Source organism: Mesoplodon mirus, assembly GCF_964341445.2.
Source record: "Mesoplodon mirus genome assembly, chromosome: 18".
Classification (NCBI taxonomy): Eukaryota; Metazoa; Chordata; class Mammalia; order Artiodactyla; family Ziphiidae; genus Mesoplodon; species Mesoplodon mirus.
The window spans coordinates 61,866,213-61,884,465 of record NC_138994.1 but is presented as its reverse complement, the minus strand read 5'-3'; the positions used below and the strand labels follow the sequence as shown (position 1 = coordinate 61,884,465).

The window sequence follows — 18,253 nt, the reverse complement described above, 5'->3', positions numbered from 1 at the left end:
AAACTCCACTCCCTTGACTTCTGTGATTCTTCTTTACTATTTCTTCATCTTCTCTTCTTGGCCTCTTCTCAGACTTTCTCAAAATTATTTATTTAAAAAATGTAAACCTCCTGAACAGTTAAAAACTAATGCATCTTTGGAATTTTTCGAACTTTCCAAAGAGTTACAGGAATAGTACAATGAGAACCAGTTGTTAAGTTGCCATATTTTCTTTGTGTGCCCCTCCCTCCATTTCTCCTCTCTCAGTATGTACATGTGTGTATATTCAAAGTTTTAATTTTTTTGGTATACAATTTGAAAGTTATTTGTAGACATGGCACTTCGCCCTTAAATTCTTTAGTATGTATCTCTTAAGAATAAGGGCATTACATACACAACTACCATGTAATTGTCACATTTGGGAAATTTAACATTGATATACTATACTGTTTTCTAGTACATCGTCCATACTCAGACTTTCCCAGTTGTGTCAATAATCTCCTTTATAGCTATTTTGGTTTGTTTTTAACAGCCAGGATTTAATCAACGATCACACATTGCATGGAGTAGTCCTGTGTCTTTAGTTTCCTTTACTGTAGAGTACTGTGTCTTTAGTGTCTTTTACTTTAGTTTCCTTTACTTTATTGTCATTCATGACCTTGACATTTTTTGAAGACTCTGGGCCAGCTGTTTTGCAGAGTATCCCTAATTTGGATATGGTTCATTGTTTCCTCATGAAAACACTTAAATGTTACATTGAGGTTAAATGCTTTTTTCTGCAGGAATATTTTACAGGAGCGTTGTGTCCTCGGTGCATGGGCTCAGGAAGCACATAATGTTGGTCTGTCTCATTATTTGGTGAGACTGGGTTTGATCACTTTGTTAAGGTGGCGTCCACCAAACTTCCCATTCTACTGATACCTTTTTCCCTCTGTAATTTAAAAGTATCTATGGAGTGAAAGTTAGAGACTGTGTGAATATTCTGTCCTAATAATCTTCTACACCCAATGGTTTTATTATCCATTGTCTCTTAGCCAAATCAAATCATACTCTGGTGATGATAAAATGGAGACTTTTCTATTTTTATCATTTTTTTCTATATTGTCATTCTTCTGTAAAGAAGAGCTTTTCATACTTGCTTTTTTAAATTTAATTTTTTAAAATAGTATGAACATTTTTTCAGTGTGTTATCCATTTCTCTCATTATTCAAATTTTGGTCCGCAAATTTACCCAGGTTTTGCTAGAGAGAGCTCTATTAAGATGGCTTCTGTGTCCTTTTAACATATCCCTGTTAGTTTTTGAGTAGTTCCTTACTTTGTGTATAATAGCGTGCTCCAGGTTTACCTTGCACTTTCCCTGACCCTGGCCTAGAACCATCTGATTCTCCATGGAACCCTGTTTTTTTTGGTAGAGAAACCAAGATCCTGGGTGCCAAGCTATACTTTTTGCTACTGAAGTCTCATTGTTTCTGGCTCTTTCAGTACACAGAGCTAGGAAGTTTTGTTTTTGTTTTAAATCATGGCTTCCTATTGATATTCCTAATTTCAGTCCAATTCCGTAGGGTTCTTCTTTCCTTGGCCTACATTTGCATCTCTGTTTTCCACAGTGAGAAAAGCCTGGTAACAACATCAGTACATTTACTCATTTGCTTAGTTGTACAATATATGCATAATAGTTTGAGAATTATAATACCAATACTATGAGTAGCTGCAAACCTACTAAGTATGGTTTAAGATTTTTTTGCAGTTTTTTTTATGCTTACATATATGTCACTAAGAATGTTCAGTGTAAAGTTATTTAAATATCTTTTTTTTCCTTTTGTGGTAAAATTATCAAAGTAATAGTTAAATTTATGTATTTCTGTTGTATTCAATTTTATTTCCCTCCCCCATCCAGATTTAATTTTATTTTTGAAATGTATAAAACATTAACATGGTTCAGAATTTAATGATCACAATAATGATATTTGATTTAGGTAAGAAAATAAATGAATGATAAAACCCTTCAGGTTTTACTCAGAGGTCCCATTCCCTTTCCTGCCTTTCCACTGTCATTAGCTTTTTTTAAAATAGGTTTCTTGTTGGGATGCTTTATGTTACGTTATGTTATTTTTTTGGACACGCCACATGGCCTGCGGGATCTTAGTTCCCCAACCAGGGATCGGACCTGGGCCCTTGGCAGTGAGAGCGCCGAGTCCTGACCACTGGACTGCCAGGGAATTCCCTGTATCATTAGCTTTTGGCTTAATTTAGGTGTGCTCATTATTGCAGATATAAGCATGTGCCTAGTATATATATTCTTATTTCCACTGTTACACAAAAGGTAGAATACTGTGTTACTGCTGGGCCATATATGCTCTTTTGCACCTTGCTTTCAGAGATGTTCCTCATTCTTTTTACAGCTTTTTTACACAGGGTTTTCATGCAGTATCCTATGCATGGACATTTAGGTTGTTTCTAATGTTTCACTTTTACAAATAATATTGCAACTAATGGCCACGTATATATGCTTTTTCATGTTACTAGAGATGTACAAGAACTTAGAATTTAAGACTTAGCACGTCCAAAGCAATATATCATTTTCCCAAAACGTTTTTCTTTGTTTCCATTTCCTATTATTGAGGGACACCATTACTTACACAGAAACCATGGTATCATCATTTCTTCTCATATCTCTTTAGTCAGCGAGTGCTAATGATGCACTTTTACCCTTTTTTTCCCCACCTTCATTTTCTTAGTTACAGGTTTTACTTCTGGCTTAGTTTACTAGCCTTCTAACTGGGGTCATTTCTTCCCTAAAACTTCACACTGCTACTAGGATTGTCTTTCTTAAAGCCAAAGGTTATTCACTTACCTTACCTCAGCTTTTCTCCTCTGCCTCTAAAATAAGATTCAGATGCCTTTGCCTAGATGCCCAGGCCTTCCATTTCCTATATGTCCAGCCTAATACATGTCCTAACCACTTCTAACCATACTGAACTACTTTTAGACCCTCGAGACATGTCCCGTCCTGTCAAGCCTCTTTTGCACACTGGGAATGCCTTTTTTTTTTTACCCTCTACATTTCATCTTAATAACTTTTTATGATACAGCTTAGGTATCTCCACCTCCAGGAAGACTTCTTGCCAGGTCAGATGTAGTTCCCATGGCACCTTGTGCTTAGCTCCATTGACTCATCTCTCTTCCCTGGGACTTTGGGCTCCTGTGGGCTAGAGACTCCTTCTGTTGGTTCTGCTTTCTTGTTAAGAGCCTATAAAATAGTAGACATTCAGCAGTTAGTGAATATATGAATAAATTTGATCTGTTTACATGAAAACAGATTATTTAGGTTTTCATTTACATGTTTACTACAAAAAATCCAAACAGTGCAGATGTATATAAGAAGTGAATGTCTTCCATTACCCCATCTCAGTCTCCAGTGGGAACTATGATTAATAGTTTAATGTTGGCAAGAAAAGCACAAAATAGATTTTCCAGTTACTATAGGATAAAAATGTCTACTACTTTGTTCTTATAGATCATCTCTTTTCCTTTAGGCAATGATAGTAAGAAATGCTAAAGATACAGCTCATACAAAAGCAGAACGGAATATTCTGGAGGAAGTAAAGCATCCCTTCATTGTGGATTTAATTTATGCCTTTCAGACTGGTGGAAAACTCTACCTCATCCTTGAGTATCTCAGCGGTCAGTACACAGCTTGGTGTAATTATTTGCATTAGCTCCAGAAACTTGGTCAAAACATTATTTTCCAATAGAAAAATGCTTTTTCTCAGTGTGACCAAATAGTTCTTAAAATTGACAAATACCTTGACATAAGGAATTCAGATGTGACGAAATGTTTCTTTTTGCAGACAAATGTGAAGGAAACTTTAAAGGTTAAGTCTTTTTCCCCATCTGTAATATTTTATCTTAATCCCATTGTAATCAATTACAATAGCAAACAGCTAATTGATAGCTATCAAATTGACTACACTTGGGTAAGATAATATAATTCAAATAAACCACTGATTTATTTTTTTCTAAACTGACATGGAAAACTTAGAGTGTTGTTTAAGGTAATGAGTATTTTTGGTATTGCATCTTTAAACAGAAAAGTTTTTTGTTTAATGTCTTATTGATAGATTTTGCAGTTTACATTGGAAATCACCCACCTTTTCCAGGGCTTACCCCCTCCTAGGAATTTGTGGTACCCCATAGCATTTCAAGATCACAGGTATCTATTTCCAGCAAACACACTTGAGTTTTCTGAAAAACAGATTTCACAAGAGCCTGTAACATGGAACAGAAAGTTGCAGAATTTAGTCACTTTTTTGTGACTGTTGTATTTTTCTTGTACCTTTATTTTAACGTAGTTTCAGATTTCCGCAAAAAAGTTGTAAGAACAGGACAAAGAATTCCCAAGTACTCTTCACCTAGATTCCCCAAGTGTTATCATTTTACCACATTGTTTTGTTTCATCATTCTCTTTCTCTCCCTCTCTGTATGTGTACGTGTGTATATAGATGTATATATACACACACATATGTGTATATATATTCATAATGTTTTTCCTGAACTCTTTAAGAGAGTGTCACAGACATGATTTCCCTTTACCCCTAAATACTTCAATGTATATTTTTCTGAAATTAAAGACAGTATCTTATATAACTGTACTAAAATTATCAAAATAGGAAATTAACATTAATACAATAATCTCTCTCAGTTTCCTTTAATCTGGAACAGTTCCTCAGTCTTTCTTTGTCTTTCATGACCTTGACATTTTTGAAAAGTACAGTTTAGTTACTTTGTAGAATGCATCAATTTGGGCTTATATGGTGTTTCCTCAGGATTAGGTTCAGGTTATGCATTTTTGGGAGGACCATCGAAGTGACATTGTATCCTTCTCTGTGTATCAGAGCAAGAGGTACATGATATTTGTATCTTTGTTCCATTACTGTTGATGTTAACTTTGATCATATGTATAAGGTGATGTCTGCCAGTTTTTTTTTTTTCTGGTGAAATTTTCCTTTTGTAATTAGTAAGTATCTTGAGGAGATACTTTGAAATTATTTAAATATCTCATCTCTCATCAAGCTTTCACATACAGTTTTAGCATCCATTGATTCTTGCCTGAAACAATTAACTATGATGATTGCCAAGTGATTTTTCTTATTCCATCATGGCTTCTTCATTTATTATTTGGCATTCTGCTATAACGAAGAGCTTTCCATTTATCTGTTCACTGATTTACAGCATTGTGGACTCATGGATTCTAAGATTTTTCAGTAGGATATCACACTTTATTATCATTGTTTATTTTGGTATTCAAATAGTGCCATACTATTTACAAGGACATTGCCAAATTCATGCAGTTTAAGAGTTCTAAAAATGTGGAACATGGGCATTCACTAATTTGCAAGGACGGTTTAATTACATACTAACATTTTTCTATATGCCGGTAAAATGTTAGAGAAGCTTTAATCAAGATTTTTTTTTTTTAACCGCAGGTCTGGAATCTGTAAATATTTTGAAGTTCATAGATGTAAAACCTAGACTTCCAAAACTTGTATATTTCACATAAGAATAAGAACACTGCTAAAAATGGAATCCTGAGGACTTAGTTTTAAACCTGTAATTTTTAGGATCTGTTTTTTATTTTTAAAGGGTTGATGTCTTTTAATTATGGCTAAAAAGAAAACACAAACCCTCTCATTAGAATGGATTGTTGGGGAAAAAAAGATTGCTTTGTTTCTAATGTCTTTTTCTTTTCTTTGCAGGAGGAGAATTATTTATGCAGTTAGAAAGAGAAGGAATATTTATGGAAGACACAGCCTGGTAAGTGAAATTTTTGTGGTTGTATGGATTCAGGTAATAATTCATATAATTAAAAGCAAAGTCCTGTTCCCACTGTGGGCAGCCAGATGATTCAATAAATTGTTCTGGAGCCAGTTGGTCACTCAGGACTCTAAGAGGGAGAAGCAGCTTTGGGACTTGGCCGCCATTGGAGGTCACACCATTCCTTTGCCCCCAGGCTTTGGGTGGAACGTTCTTCACACCAGTTCCTAACAGAACCCTTCTCACTGGGGCTTTCTTTCCTTGAATTGGTGAGCTGCCTGCCTTGGCTCTGGGTGAGTGTGGTTTTCCAGTGAAACTTTATGTGTGGAGCAATGGGAAGTATCAGAAATCATCTCCTCTTTTTTTGTAGACTTCCCAGTTCCCAAGGTGCAGTCTTAGGGAGGTGATAAGCCTGCACACATCATCTGTGGATTGATTCAATGGCCAGGATGGGATCTACCCTCATATTTCTTAAGATGGCATCTGCTTCAGATTAAAAATATACACACCCTTTTGTGAGATGACAGTATTGGGTAACAATAAATCAGTGTATCCTACACATTAATTGAATAGAAAACACTTAAATGTTTTTTCTACCTTAATTACCAAACTGCATTCCATTGTTTAATTTCAGGCCTTTTCTAACACAGAAGCTGCATTTAAGAGCCTTAGGGATGAAGTGCCCTTTTTGGAGGAGGCTCTCTGAGCCATGTTGGAGGCTGTGTTTGTGGTCCTGCTGGCTGTGAAACTGCCTCAGTCCTCTAGGACACACCCTCTCCATCCTGGAGTAATCTGCAGGATTGCAACATTGTTATGCAGCCAGTATTGCAGTGCCTTGTGCTTTTCGAATCCAGACAGGGTTGACTCAGCCCTTTATTCTTTTGAGGTAGATAAATTTGAGTGTCACACAGTTTATAGTTGTGGGCTGGCTGGCAAGAGGGAGGGCAGATACTGTGGGCATGAGCTGTATATCAATATGCAGCTGTATTAAGTAAGGGATGTGTGGGCTTCTAAGGGTCAGGTTATAAGGTATTTTTGAAACTAAGACTTGATCTCTGAGAATAACAAAGTTCCTATTTCCTATGGGATTTAAAAATTGGGGGTGGGTGGGAGAAATTTGCTTTGATCTGAATGACTATTGGCCTAGTTCCTACATAGAACAAAACATGACCAGTGGGAGTTTGGCATATTCTGGACTTCTTTGCGATTTTAGCAATATGTTCTAATGATGAAATAAAACATTTTATAGTTTCACTAAATGAGTGAAACGTAAATGTCTCCATGCCTTTTGGCAGCATCCTATGCCATCTCTTTTCCCCATACCCACCCCCACTCCCACTAATTTGGTCTTTGGTGCATGTCTATTTCTTTCAAGGAATTTTGCTCCATACATAAACTGCTTTGAGTAGATTACTCTTTTTAATTTTATTAAATCACTTTTGTTTCCAGCTTTTACTTGGCAGAAATCTCCATGGCTTTGGGGCATTTACATCAAAAGGGGATCATCTACAGAGACCTGAAGCCGGAGAATATCATGCTTAATCACCAAGGTGGAGATATACTGTAAACAATTCTATAGTAAATAATCATCTTAAAATCTTCCCACACAGGTCATGGTCATTTTCAAAGCCCCATATTTATGCGTCAGTTATTATACATTCCTCCCTCAGAACTTACAGCATCATGACACTTGTACTTATGGTTGATGAGATGAAAGAGAATTGAGGATAACTGGCCACAACTACCTTTTCTAGTTTAATCCTTACTCTTTACAGCTTGTCGTTCTTTTGTAATCCTTACATACAGTGTGGTGAGCCAGAATCCAGTCCAACTACTAATTTTGGTTGGTTCCTTAAATTGGAAAGTGAATCTTAACTTTAGAAATTGAGTTTTCTTTACTGATGAAATACATAAGTATTAGAAGCAATCTTTTTTATGATAAATTTTATTAATGCGATAAAAAAGGAAAGGATTAGAATTGAACCGAAATATTTGATATAACTTTGGAGGTAAAATGTTTAGTAGGCATCAGTCTATTCTTGCTGTCTGCAACAAAAACAGACATAAAAATCAGACAGACTAATCTTCTGCGCAGCTATGGCTACAGCAGAGTGAGCCTTGATCATCACTGCATGCTGCTACAGACAGTTCAACGTAGGTGAGAGTAATCTGGGCTGGCTAGACTTGGCAGTTCACTCACAACCCAAAGGAGCAGCCAACCAACTCGGGTATCTGGGGGCTGGTGGCAGCTGCTGATCCTTGGATGTCTATCGAATGATGCAAGAGGTAGTTAATGGTTTCAAATTCTTGTACAGAAAATGGTTTATGGACAACTGATGCCAGAATAAATGTTTCAGATAGTGGGGGTTTTCTTGCTTTCCTTTCTTCCCCCCCCCCTTTTCTTTTTGGAGAAATGTACTTAACCACATAAATCACGGGTATCTGTGTATCTCTCTCTCTCCCAGTTCTGCCCCCACTGCCACAAATTTAGATTCTGATTGTGAATTCTAAGGCAAGGGATAGAATAGGGAAGTGACTAGTTAATTTCTTTGATGCATAACCTGAGTGTATCCGGTGGCTCTGTGAAAATAAAGGTCATATTTCTTCTTCTGCGTCAGAGTAAAATACACACCTACATTTGAGTTAATAGTCCATTGCCTCTTCTTTTCTCGAAATAAACTTGGAACAGTAGGGTCCCTGGGGTTGCTAAACCACTGGATAGCTAATGACAGTTCATTAAAGCTAAACTTGAACTGAGATGTTCTTTGTGTAAGGTGGTGAGTTTTTCACTTTCTGGATCAAAGGTGATGGTTCCATGCCATACAGCAATTTCATTTTTTTTTCCAAACTGCATTGGCAGAATAAGCTAACTTGTTACAGTGACTAAGACTGTTTTAAGAACTGTCAGGTCACAGTTCATGGTGATAAAAGCTATATGTTTGAAGTACAGTGTCACACCTTTGTTTAACATGCAGAAGATCTTTTTTATGGTCTGTGTACGTAATCCAGACTTCATCAAGTTTTCCCAGGACTTACTTGCTCAGGATGGTAAAGGATTCTTGGTATAGGTAAAGCTAGAGCCTTAGACAAGCTGTTTTTCACCTTTTTCTCATCTTTCTTTTACCTTTACTAGATAGATTATATCTTTGGCAAAGATAATTTTTTTTAGTTTGGCTGCTTTGGGTGTTCGTTGCTACGCACGGGCTTTCTCTAGTTGCGGCAAGCGGGGGCTGCTCTTCGTTGCGGTGCGTGGGCTTCTCATTGCAGTGGCTTCTATTGTTGTGGAGCATGGGCTCTAGGCTCATGGGCTTCAGTAGTTGTGGCATGCGGGCTCAGTAGTTGTGGCTCGTGGGCTCTAGAGCACAGGCTCAGTAGTTGTGGTGCACGGGCTTAGTTGCTCCGCAGCATGTGGGATCTTCCCGGACCAGGGCTTGAACCCATGTCTCCTGCATTGGCAGGCGGATTCTTAACCACTGGCCACCAGGGAAGTCCCGGCAAAGATAATTTTGCCCTACCCTTAAAGGGTTATTTAGCATCCCATTTATGGATGGAACCTTGCTAGTTCTTGATGTCTCAAAAAATAAATTTAAGGCAGAAAAAGTAAAATGGAAGGATAGGTTATTGTCTTGTATGATACATTCAAATATTGCACATAGAATTCTCAGAATAACCATCTATAATCTTTCATTGTAGGTCATGTGAAACTAACAGATTTTGGACTATGCAAAGAATCTATTCATGATGGAACAGTCACACACACATTTTGTGGAACAATAGAATACATGTGAGCTGCATGTTCAAAGAAATATTACTGGTTTGGGGATAATAGCTAACTTTTACCTGGTTTAAATAATAGTGTGCTAAATTTTCTGTAGCAACACTTGGTTCTGTATATTGTTTTAAAAATTTTAATTCAGATGATAGGCAAATAGTGAATGTTTTAGGCATATTATTTTTCTCCTTGTAGGGCCCCTGAAATCTTGATGAGAAGTGGCCACAATCGTGCTGTGGATTGGTGGAGTCTGGGAGCATTAATGTATGACATGCTGACTGGAGCAGTAGGTGCACAGTTAAAAGCTGCATGTATTATGGTCTGTGCTGAGTAGTTATTAAGTCATTACAGCAAGAGATCTTTCCTGTGCTTTTTGAAAATGTTACCAATGAAGTTATTTTTTAAAAATCTAACACTGCTGATGCTTTATGAGTAGTATTGTGGGCCTCTGTACTTTTATAAATATTTTCACTTAGGTGATCTATGTCATGGCCTGTGGTCCTGTGAAACAGAGATAAAACAGATACTGCCCTTATTTTATAAATGGAGAAAGTGAAGCATAAAATCAAATGGCTCACCCATTATCACACCAGGTTAATGGTGGCAACCCAGTTCCTTCCAGGACGTTGCTGTTTTCTCTATGCCGTTGCTCAAAAACTACAGGTCTTTAGCAGTCATCCCATATCACAACATACATTTCTGATCTCTATGTGTAACTGACTAATTCAGGAAATGGATAATTCTGTTATTTAAAACTTGATTTTTTCTATGCTAATTTTTCTCACTCTCTTCTACTCTTAGCCCCCGTTCACTGGGGAGAATAGAAAGAAAACAATTGACAAAATCCTCAAATGTAAACTCAATTTGCCTCCCTACCTCACACAAGAAGCCAGAGATCTGCTTAAAAAGGTAGGGTTCTAAAATAGGCACTCAAACCATAAGCTTCAACTACTAGGATTTAAATAGATAGAACTAAATATACATTTTGACTACAGAATCATACACAGGTGTTGACAAAAAAGCCTACAGTTTTTGCAGGCAAAGGACAAATTTGTTTGTTTAAAGATTTTCTTTTTATTCCCAAACAATATTTAGAAGTAATTAATAAATCATACATTTGCAAGGCAAAATAGACATGCAAATTCTATAAAGAAAAATAATCAATTTGACTAGGTAAGGTTCATCAGTGTGTTTCTTTTCCTCCCTAAAGCTGCTGAAAAGAAATGCTGCTTCTCGTCTTGGAGCTGGTCCTGGGGACGCTGGAGAAGTTCAAGTAGGGATTGGCATGTCTGGTAGTTTGTGGGGAAGATAATGCTATTTTATGTATTTGTGAAGGTTATATGTAGTTGCTTATAAGTATAGTTTATTTTGTGATTGGTAACTTCAAATAGGCTGATGAGTCAGTCCAGTGAAGTCTGTTCCTCTTAACCTTTCTTCCTGCTCTTTTGTTTTGTTCTTCCTCAGGCTCATCCATTCTTCAGGCATATTAACTGGGAAGAACTGCTGGCTCGGAAGGTAGAGCCCCCCTTTAAACCCCTGTTGGTATGTATTCATGAAAGCATACAATCTGAGGGACCTGGTACTTTTTTACAATAAGAAAACATCAGACCATTCAGAAACATTTATATTTATTAATAGTTCAAAAACTTTGGTCTATCCTCTCTTCAGAATCTTTATTCTGTGCAGTTTTTTTTTTTTTTTAATTAATTAATTTATTTGGTTGCACCGGGTCTTAGTTGCAGGAGGCGGGCTCCTTAATTGCGGTAGGCGTCTCCTTAGTTGTGGCATGTAAACTCTTAGTTGCAGCATGCATGTGGAATCTAGTTCCTTGACCAGGGATCAAACCCAGGTCCCCTGCATTGGGAGTGCAGAGTCCTACCCACTGCGCCACCAGGGAAGTCCCTCTGTGCAGTCTTTTCAGGAACTACTGCCAGCAGCAATTGATGGCTATATTAACTAGTTTAAAGTTGGTTGCCTAAGATGATTAAATATCTGAAGTACTTAGGACTTTTGTGTTTTTTGCTTTGTTTTGTTTTGCTTAAACCTATTTTGAATTTGCTTTCCTATAACAAAGTATCACAAACTAGGTGGCTTAAACAGAAATTTATTATGTCACAGTTCTAGAGGTTAGAAGTTCGGGATCAAGGTGCTGGCAGGGTTGGTTACTTCTGAAGGCTGTGAGAGACTGTTTCATGCCTCTCCCCTAGCTGTTGGTGGTTTGCTGGCAATCTTTGGCATTCCTTGGCTTGTAGGCACATCATCCTATCTCTGTCTTCGTGTTCATGTGGCATTCTCCTTGTGTGTAGATCTGTGTCCATATTTTCCCTTTTTTGTAAGGACACCAGTCATATTGGGTTAGGATCCCTCCCTACTCCAGTATGACCTTATCTTAACTAATTACATCTGTAATGGCCTTCATTCCAAATAAGGTCACATTCTGAGGTACTGGGGGTTAGAACTTCATTATATGACTGTTGGAGGGACATAATTCAAACCATAACAATAGGCTTATGAGTAAATGAGTTAGCGTATTAGTTCTTGTCTTTTTCCCATCTCAAAATTTGAGAAAAGATAGTTTCTTTTTCTACTTCTTGAGATGATGGTGGAGGAGAAGGAATAGGATAATGATGATGATGATTTGGTCCTGGAGCACAAGGTGACTTGCTTTAAAATTTCAACATACATAACTGTAAGGATAATTAACACTCATATACCAACCATCCAGCTTCAAAAATTATTAAGTCATCTTGTTTAAACATAAACGTAACCACGGTGCTATCATCACAACTAAAAAGCTGGCAGTTTCACCAATTGTTTCTTTTTTTTCCTGTTGGTTTGTTTCAATAAGGATTCAATCAAGACCTATATAGTTTGGTTACTATGTCTCTTAGGCCTCTCCATCTATAGAAATCCTCTCTCAATCCCTCCTTTGAGGACTTATTGAAGAAACTGGACCATTTGTCCTGTAGGGTTCCTCACATTTTGATTTTGCTGATTTTAACCCCAGGTTGTCCTCAGCCATGTTTATCTGTTCCTTGTATTTCTGGAAACTGATAGTTTAGGTTTAGATTAGATCTGATTCAGATTAAACTTTTGGTACTATATATTTTGATCAGAAGATATAATGTGTACTTACATTAAAAAAAAAAAATGTTAGTGGGGGCTTCCCTGGTGGTGCAGTGGTTGAGAGTCCGCCTGCCGAAGCAGGGGACACGGGTTCGTGCCCCGGTCCGGGAGGATCCCACATGCCGCGGAGCGGCTGCACCCGTGAGCCATGGCCACTGAGCCTGCGCGTCTGGAGCCTGTGCTCCGCAACCGGAGAGGCCACAACAGTGAGAGGCCCGCATACCACACACACACACAAAAATGTTAGTGGTCATTGATTATTGCCTGTATCAGTGGTTCTCAGCCAGGGTTGATTTGGCAATGTCAGAGACAAGTTGTCACAACTTAGGGAGGAGTGCCACTGGTACTTAGGGGATAGAGGCCAGAAATGCTGCTAAACATCCTATAATGCACAGGACAACATCCTACAGCAAGAATCATCAGGCCCAAAATGTCAATAGAGCTAAGGTTGAGAATATATAGCCTAGTTCCAAGATTTCATTAGGGGTTTGCAAAATTGTCTTACTCTAATACTGTTATTCATTCTTTATTTATTAGGTGGAATTGTTCTGTAAAAAGATACTCTTGTATCAGTTGTTTGGTTACCTGAGGTGCAGTTTATACAGGAAAGACAGGATAAATGTTTCTTTCCCAGTTTGCAAAATAATGAATTAGTTCCCTAACATCTTCCAAAATTGGCCAATGAATTGTGGTTTTTTTTAGTATAATTATGAACTCATGCTGTTTAACATATTTGTGTTTCAATTAATTGCAGTTATTTTTATTGATGTTCACTTTTTCCCATCTTTAGACACTGGGTGCTTCTTTGTGTAGGTTCTTGAGTTCTTTTTTTTGGGCCGTGCAGCATGCGGGATCTTAGTTCCCCGACTGGGGATGGAACCTGTGCCCCCTGCAGTGGAAGTGCGGAGTCTTAACTGGACTGCCAGGGAAGTCCTGGTTGCTGGGTTCTTTTGACATAACCACATGGTCTGATGTTGTACCAGAAAGAAGAAATTAAAGAAACAGATCTGGTGGTTAGATCTGGGTGATCATATTCCTCCACGAGAAAATATACTCAAGCAGAGTAGAATATTACTTTGCTCCTTGAGAAATTTAAAGGAATGAAATAAGGTATGGGAAGAAACTTCAACTAGAGCATATCATGTGCTTTGTGTTTAAACTCTGCTTCAAGTTTATTACAAATTTGCCAACTGCGCAAATTGTCTCTAAAAAGGGATTTCACCAGTGGGCTAGCCACACTGAAGCTTTGTGAGAAGGGAAGATATTCAGATTATTATTATTATTATTATTTTTTGGCAGTACGCAGGCCTCTCACTGTTGTGGCCTCTCCCGCTGCGGAGCACAGGCTCCGGACGCGCAGGCTCAGCGGCCATGGCTCACGGGCCTAGCCGCTCTGCGGCATGTGGGGTCTTCCCGGACCGGGGCACGAACCTGTGTCCCCTGCATCGGCAGGCAGACTCTCAACCACTGCACCACCAGGGAAGCCCAAGCCCCAGATTTTTAATAGGAATGATAACTGTGTACTAAAGATGTAGTTTGACCTTTGATACTTTTCACCTGTATTTATTTTTCAATCTGTGCCTGCTAAGGCTATTTTGCTACTTTATTACAGTCAAACCCTGAGAAAAGAGGTCTATCTAGAGCCTTCTCTAATGTATGTAATGCATTTGATTGATATGTATAATGTAGTCTGTTCACCATTTTCTAATCATTTTGTTTTTTATAAAGCAATCTGAAGAGGATGTGAGTCAGTTTGATTCAAAGTTTACACGTCAGACACCTGTTGACAGCCCAGATGACTCAACTCTCAGTGAAAGTGCCAACCAGGTCTTTCTGGTAAGTGAAAGAATTTCTGATGTAGCCATGGGAAATTTAAGTATGAGGATGGGCCCTTTTCAGTAAGAAACGCCCTTTTTAATAAGAAAATTTCAGTTTGCTTGCTTTATAGTTCATGTAGATAACCTGAGGTGCTTTTTTTTTTAAAGTTATCCCCTTATAACTTGTTGATAAGTTAGAAAATTCATTCTCATAATCCAGCATTCCATTTTAGCAATTAGAGTCAGAGTATATGATTCCTTTTTTTGAATAGCCCAGTGACTTAAAATGTTTGGCTCAGCATCTTAACTGAAATCCACACAGTCATAGCAGTAGGAGAAGAAGAGATCATAGTAACTATTTTATTCCTGAAACAGCTAAAGATTTTCGTCTCTAGGGAATTTTTAACCTGTTGATTGTGAATATTTGACATCAAAATATATTGGTACATATGTGATTGTAAGCAAATTAATCCTAAGGAGGAGGTATCTGTATTGATTTATACCTTGTCTCCTCAGATAGAAAAACAAAATTTTAGATTTTGATTAACAGAAGTGATAGGTTTATATCTGATGATGACCATCATTGCATATTATTTGCCTAGTGCTTATTTTATTACTATAATTACATGTCATGTGAATATCTACCCGATTTTATACCATTTGTTTCCTTTGTCATTTCTTTTTGGATTATCCCTAGGCAGAATAGAATATGGGGAAAGTAATCATTTGGAAGTTTTTTTTCTTCCTTATTTGTTTCTGAGTTCACTGGATTTGTCGCTAACTTAATTTTCAAACTTTTTAAAAAAATAATGCTCTCAGTATAACACACCACAGTAGTGTTGTATCTTTGGGGGTGGAGGGTCAGTTCTGAAGTTAGCATGGAATACAAAAATTGTGTATGGGCAAAATAACACTAAGGTCACCATAGTACAGTATGCTTTTGAGTAAACAACATTGAATAGTAATAATTCTATAAATGTATGATTATATGGTGATATAAGAATATACATGCAAAATATAATTTTATAGCATTTTAATTACATAAGAGGGAAAGATGAATGCATGTTGTTAAATTTATGTCAGCATGATGCAAAGTTACTGTATCCCCCTTAGTACAATCTCTTATCAGTTAGGGAAGTAGGCATGATTCATTTTAATTGTGTCATTGCTTTATTTTTTTCTCTCATGATGTGGAATTTTGTTTTCTACTGATGTGGAATTTATACCTTTGATTTAACATACAGACATTATACAGACATTATAGAGTTTTAGCTAGTTTGACAATTGTTTTCCTCCATAAAAAAAAAAGTCTAGAAACACCTTACTACAAAGAAATCTAAAGTTGTGGTGGCAAAAGTTATATATCTAAGCTTTCATTCCAGTTAAAGTATTGCTGATCTTTTTATTTGTTTGTTTATGGCTGTGTTGGGTCTTAGTTGCGGTATCTTTGTTGAGGCATGCAGGATCTTTCATTGTGGCATGCAGGCTCTTCGTTGTGTCATGCAGGCTTTTCTCTAGCTGTGGCGTGCGGGTTTTCTCTTCTCTAGTTGCGGTGCGCAGGTTCCAGGGCACGTGGGCTCTGGAGTTGTGGCACGTGGGTTCCAGAGTGCAAGGGCTCTGGAGTTTGTGGCACGCAGGCTCTCTAGTTTAGGCGCACAAGCTCAGTAGTTATGGCACGCGGGCTTAGTTGCCTGACAGCATGTGGGATCTTAGTTTCCTGACCAGGGGTTGAACCCTCATCTCCTGCATTGGAAGGCAGATTCTTTACCACTGGACCATCAGGGAAATCTGTGTTGAGCTTTTCTTAATTACTTAAATTGGCTAACTAATGAATACAAGAACAATTCATTTGTTAGGTTGTAGCCAGAATTCTGTACACAAAGTGTATCTGTTTTAAAATTAATTTAAAATAGTAACAGGGGGGCTTCCCTGGTGGTGCAGTGGTTGGGAGTCCGCCTGCCGATGCAGGGGACGCGGGTTCGTGCCCCGGTCCGGGAGGATCCCACATGCCGCGGAGCGGCTGGGCCCGTGAGCCATGGCTGCTGAGCCTGCGCGTCCGGAGCCTGTGCTCCGCGACGGGAGAGGCCACAGCAGTGAGAGGCCCGCGTACTGCAAAAAAAAAAAAAAAAAAAATAGTAACAGGGGCTTCCCTGGTGGCGCAGTGGTTGAGAGTCCGCCTACCAATGCAGGGGACGCAGGTTCGTGCCCCGGTCCGGGAAGATCCCACATGCCGCGGAGCGGCTGGGCCCGTGAGCCATGGCTGCTGAGCCTGCGCGTCTGGAGCCTGTGCTCCACAACGGGAGAGGCCACAACAGTGAGAGGCCCGTGTACCGCAAAAAAAAATAAATAAATAAAATAAAATAAAATAAAATAGTAACAGCCCACTTATCTGGAGATACTGGCTGTAGTAACTTCAGTTCGATTAATATTTCAATTCCTATTAGAATTCAAGGAAATTCAAAGACGATTAAGGCACAGTCTGGTCCTCTTGGTAGTTTTTAGCCCACAAGAACATGCAGGGAAATGGCCTTCGTAGTCCACATGTAGCTGTCACAACAAAGCATATGCTCTACAGAATTGCACCTTACTCTTTAGGACTTCACCCAGAGCCTTATTGAGCCTTTTTATTATAACTCAAGTGCCTACTCATAAGTGACAAGAATAATAAATAGAAGGGAAGATAGGTATAGGATTAACTGTTAAAGGAATGAACATGAACAGCAAGATAATTGATAGCTGGTAGCCTAATAGCAAGGTCCAAGAAAGACCTAAAGCTAACAAAATTGCATTACTGTCTGTTAAAATTAAGTTTTCACAGTGCTGACCCTTATTCATCAGGAAAATCTGAATTTATCCATTCATTGGTATAAAATCAGAAAGATCACACGTGCCAAGTTAGAGAATTCTATTTTTACTTTGGCCTAATAATGAGAAACTGTTTGGGGGTGATAATGTTAGTTGCTTATATGCATGTGGCTAGAAACACTAGAATTTTCTTTGCATTTATCTTTGTATTTAACATCTTAATGTAGAGCCTACATTTTCCTGTTTTGTTCTCCTTTCAGTAGAGTGCAATTTTGTTTGCTGGCATATGGGGCTCAATAGAATTCTGCTCTCTGGAGGTCTGTGCCTCCAGAAATGACTGGAAAGAAGGTAACGGGTGTGAAATGAGGTTGAGGAGACTGGACAGTATCCACACTGGTGATTTTAAGTGTACATCATTGTCTTGGTGTGTCAAGAGATTGAACCACCACATTTTCTTGATGTACATGACAAAATCCTATTCTGTAGTCCACTGTTACTGTCTTTCAGGGTTTTACATATGTGGCTCCATCTGTACTTGAAAGCGTGAAAGAAAAGTTTTCCTTTGAACCAAAAATCCGGTCACCTCGAAGATTTATTGGCAGCCCACGGACACCTGTCAGGTATTCAGACTTTGTTATTCTTTTTTTTAACCTGGAAGAGCATTGCTTAAGAAATTTATGCCAAGTTACATAAATGGAAGCTCTGTCATTCTCTGTGACATAAGCACAGCATCGACACCTTCTAATATTGCAAGTGACTAGTCTGTGACTAATCAATGATAACATGCTATGTAGTTTACGTCCCCTCCTGAAAATAAGCCGTTGCACTGGAAAGTGTACTCGTTAACCATTCATTCAACATTTATTGCGTGCCAGGGGTTGTGCTACCTTCTGGGGACACATGATTAAGACAGGAATTGTCCTTGTCCTGATGAAGCTTA

The 18,253-nt window shown here is 38.2% G+C and overlaps 1 protein-coding gene across 3 annotated transcripts in view; it reads left to right on the top strand.

The window, feature by feature from the left end:
* The window catches only part of RPS6KB1 (ribosomal protein S6 kinase B1), a 34,851-nt gene that overhangs the window by 13,927 nt on the left and 2,671 nt on the right, over nucleotides 1–18,253 (top strand). For all 3 annotated transcript variants that reach the window (XM_082603207.1, XM_082603206.1, XM_082603205.1), the window contains exons 5-14: nucleotides 3,516–3,663; nucleotides 5,736–5,793; nucleotides 7,243–7,343; nucleotides 9,487–9,577; nucleotides 9,761–9,851; nucleotides 10,367–10,474; nucleotides 10,776–10,838; nucleotides 11,030–11,107; nucleotides 14,420–14,527; nucleotides 17,821–17,933. In XM_082603207.1, the coding sequence (XP_082459333.1) occupies nucleotides 3,516–3,663; nucleotides 5,736–5,793; nucleotides 7,243–7,343; nucleotides 9,487–9,577; nucleotides 9,761–9,851; nucleotides 10,367–10,474; nucleotides 10,776–10,838; nucleotides 11,030–11,107; nucleotides 14,420–14,527; nucleotides 17,821–17,933 (959 nt within the window). The remainder of the gene's footprint in view (nucleotides 1–3,515; nucleotides 3,664–5,735; nucleotides 5,794–7,242; nucleotides 7,344–9,486; nucleotides 9,578–9,760; nucleotides 9,852–10,366; nucleotides 10,475–10,775; nucleotides 10,839–11,029; nucleotides 11,108–14,419; nucleotides 14,528–17,820; nucleotides 17,934–18,253) is intronic.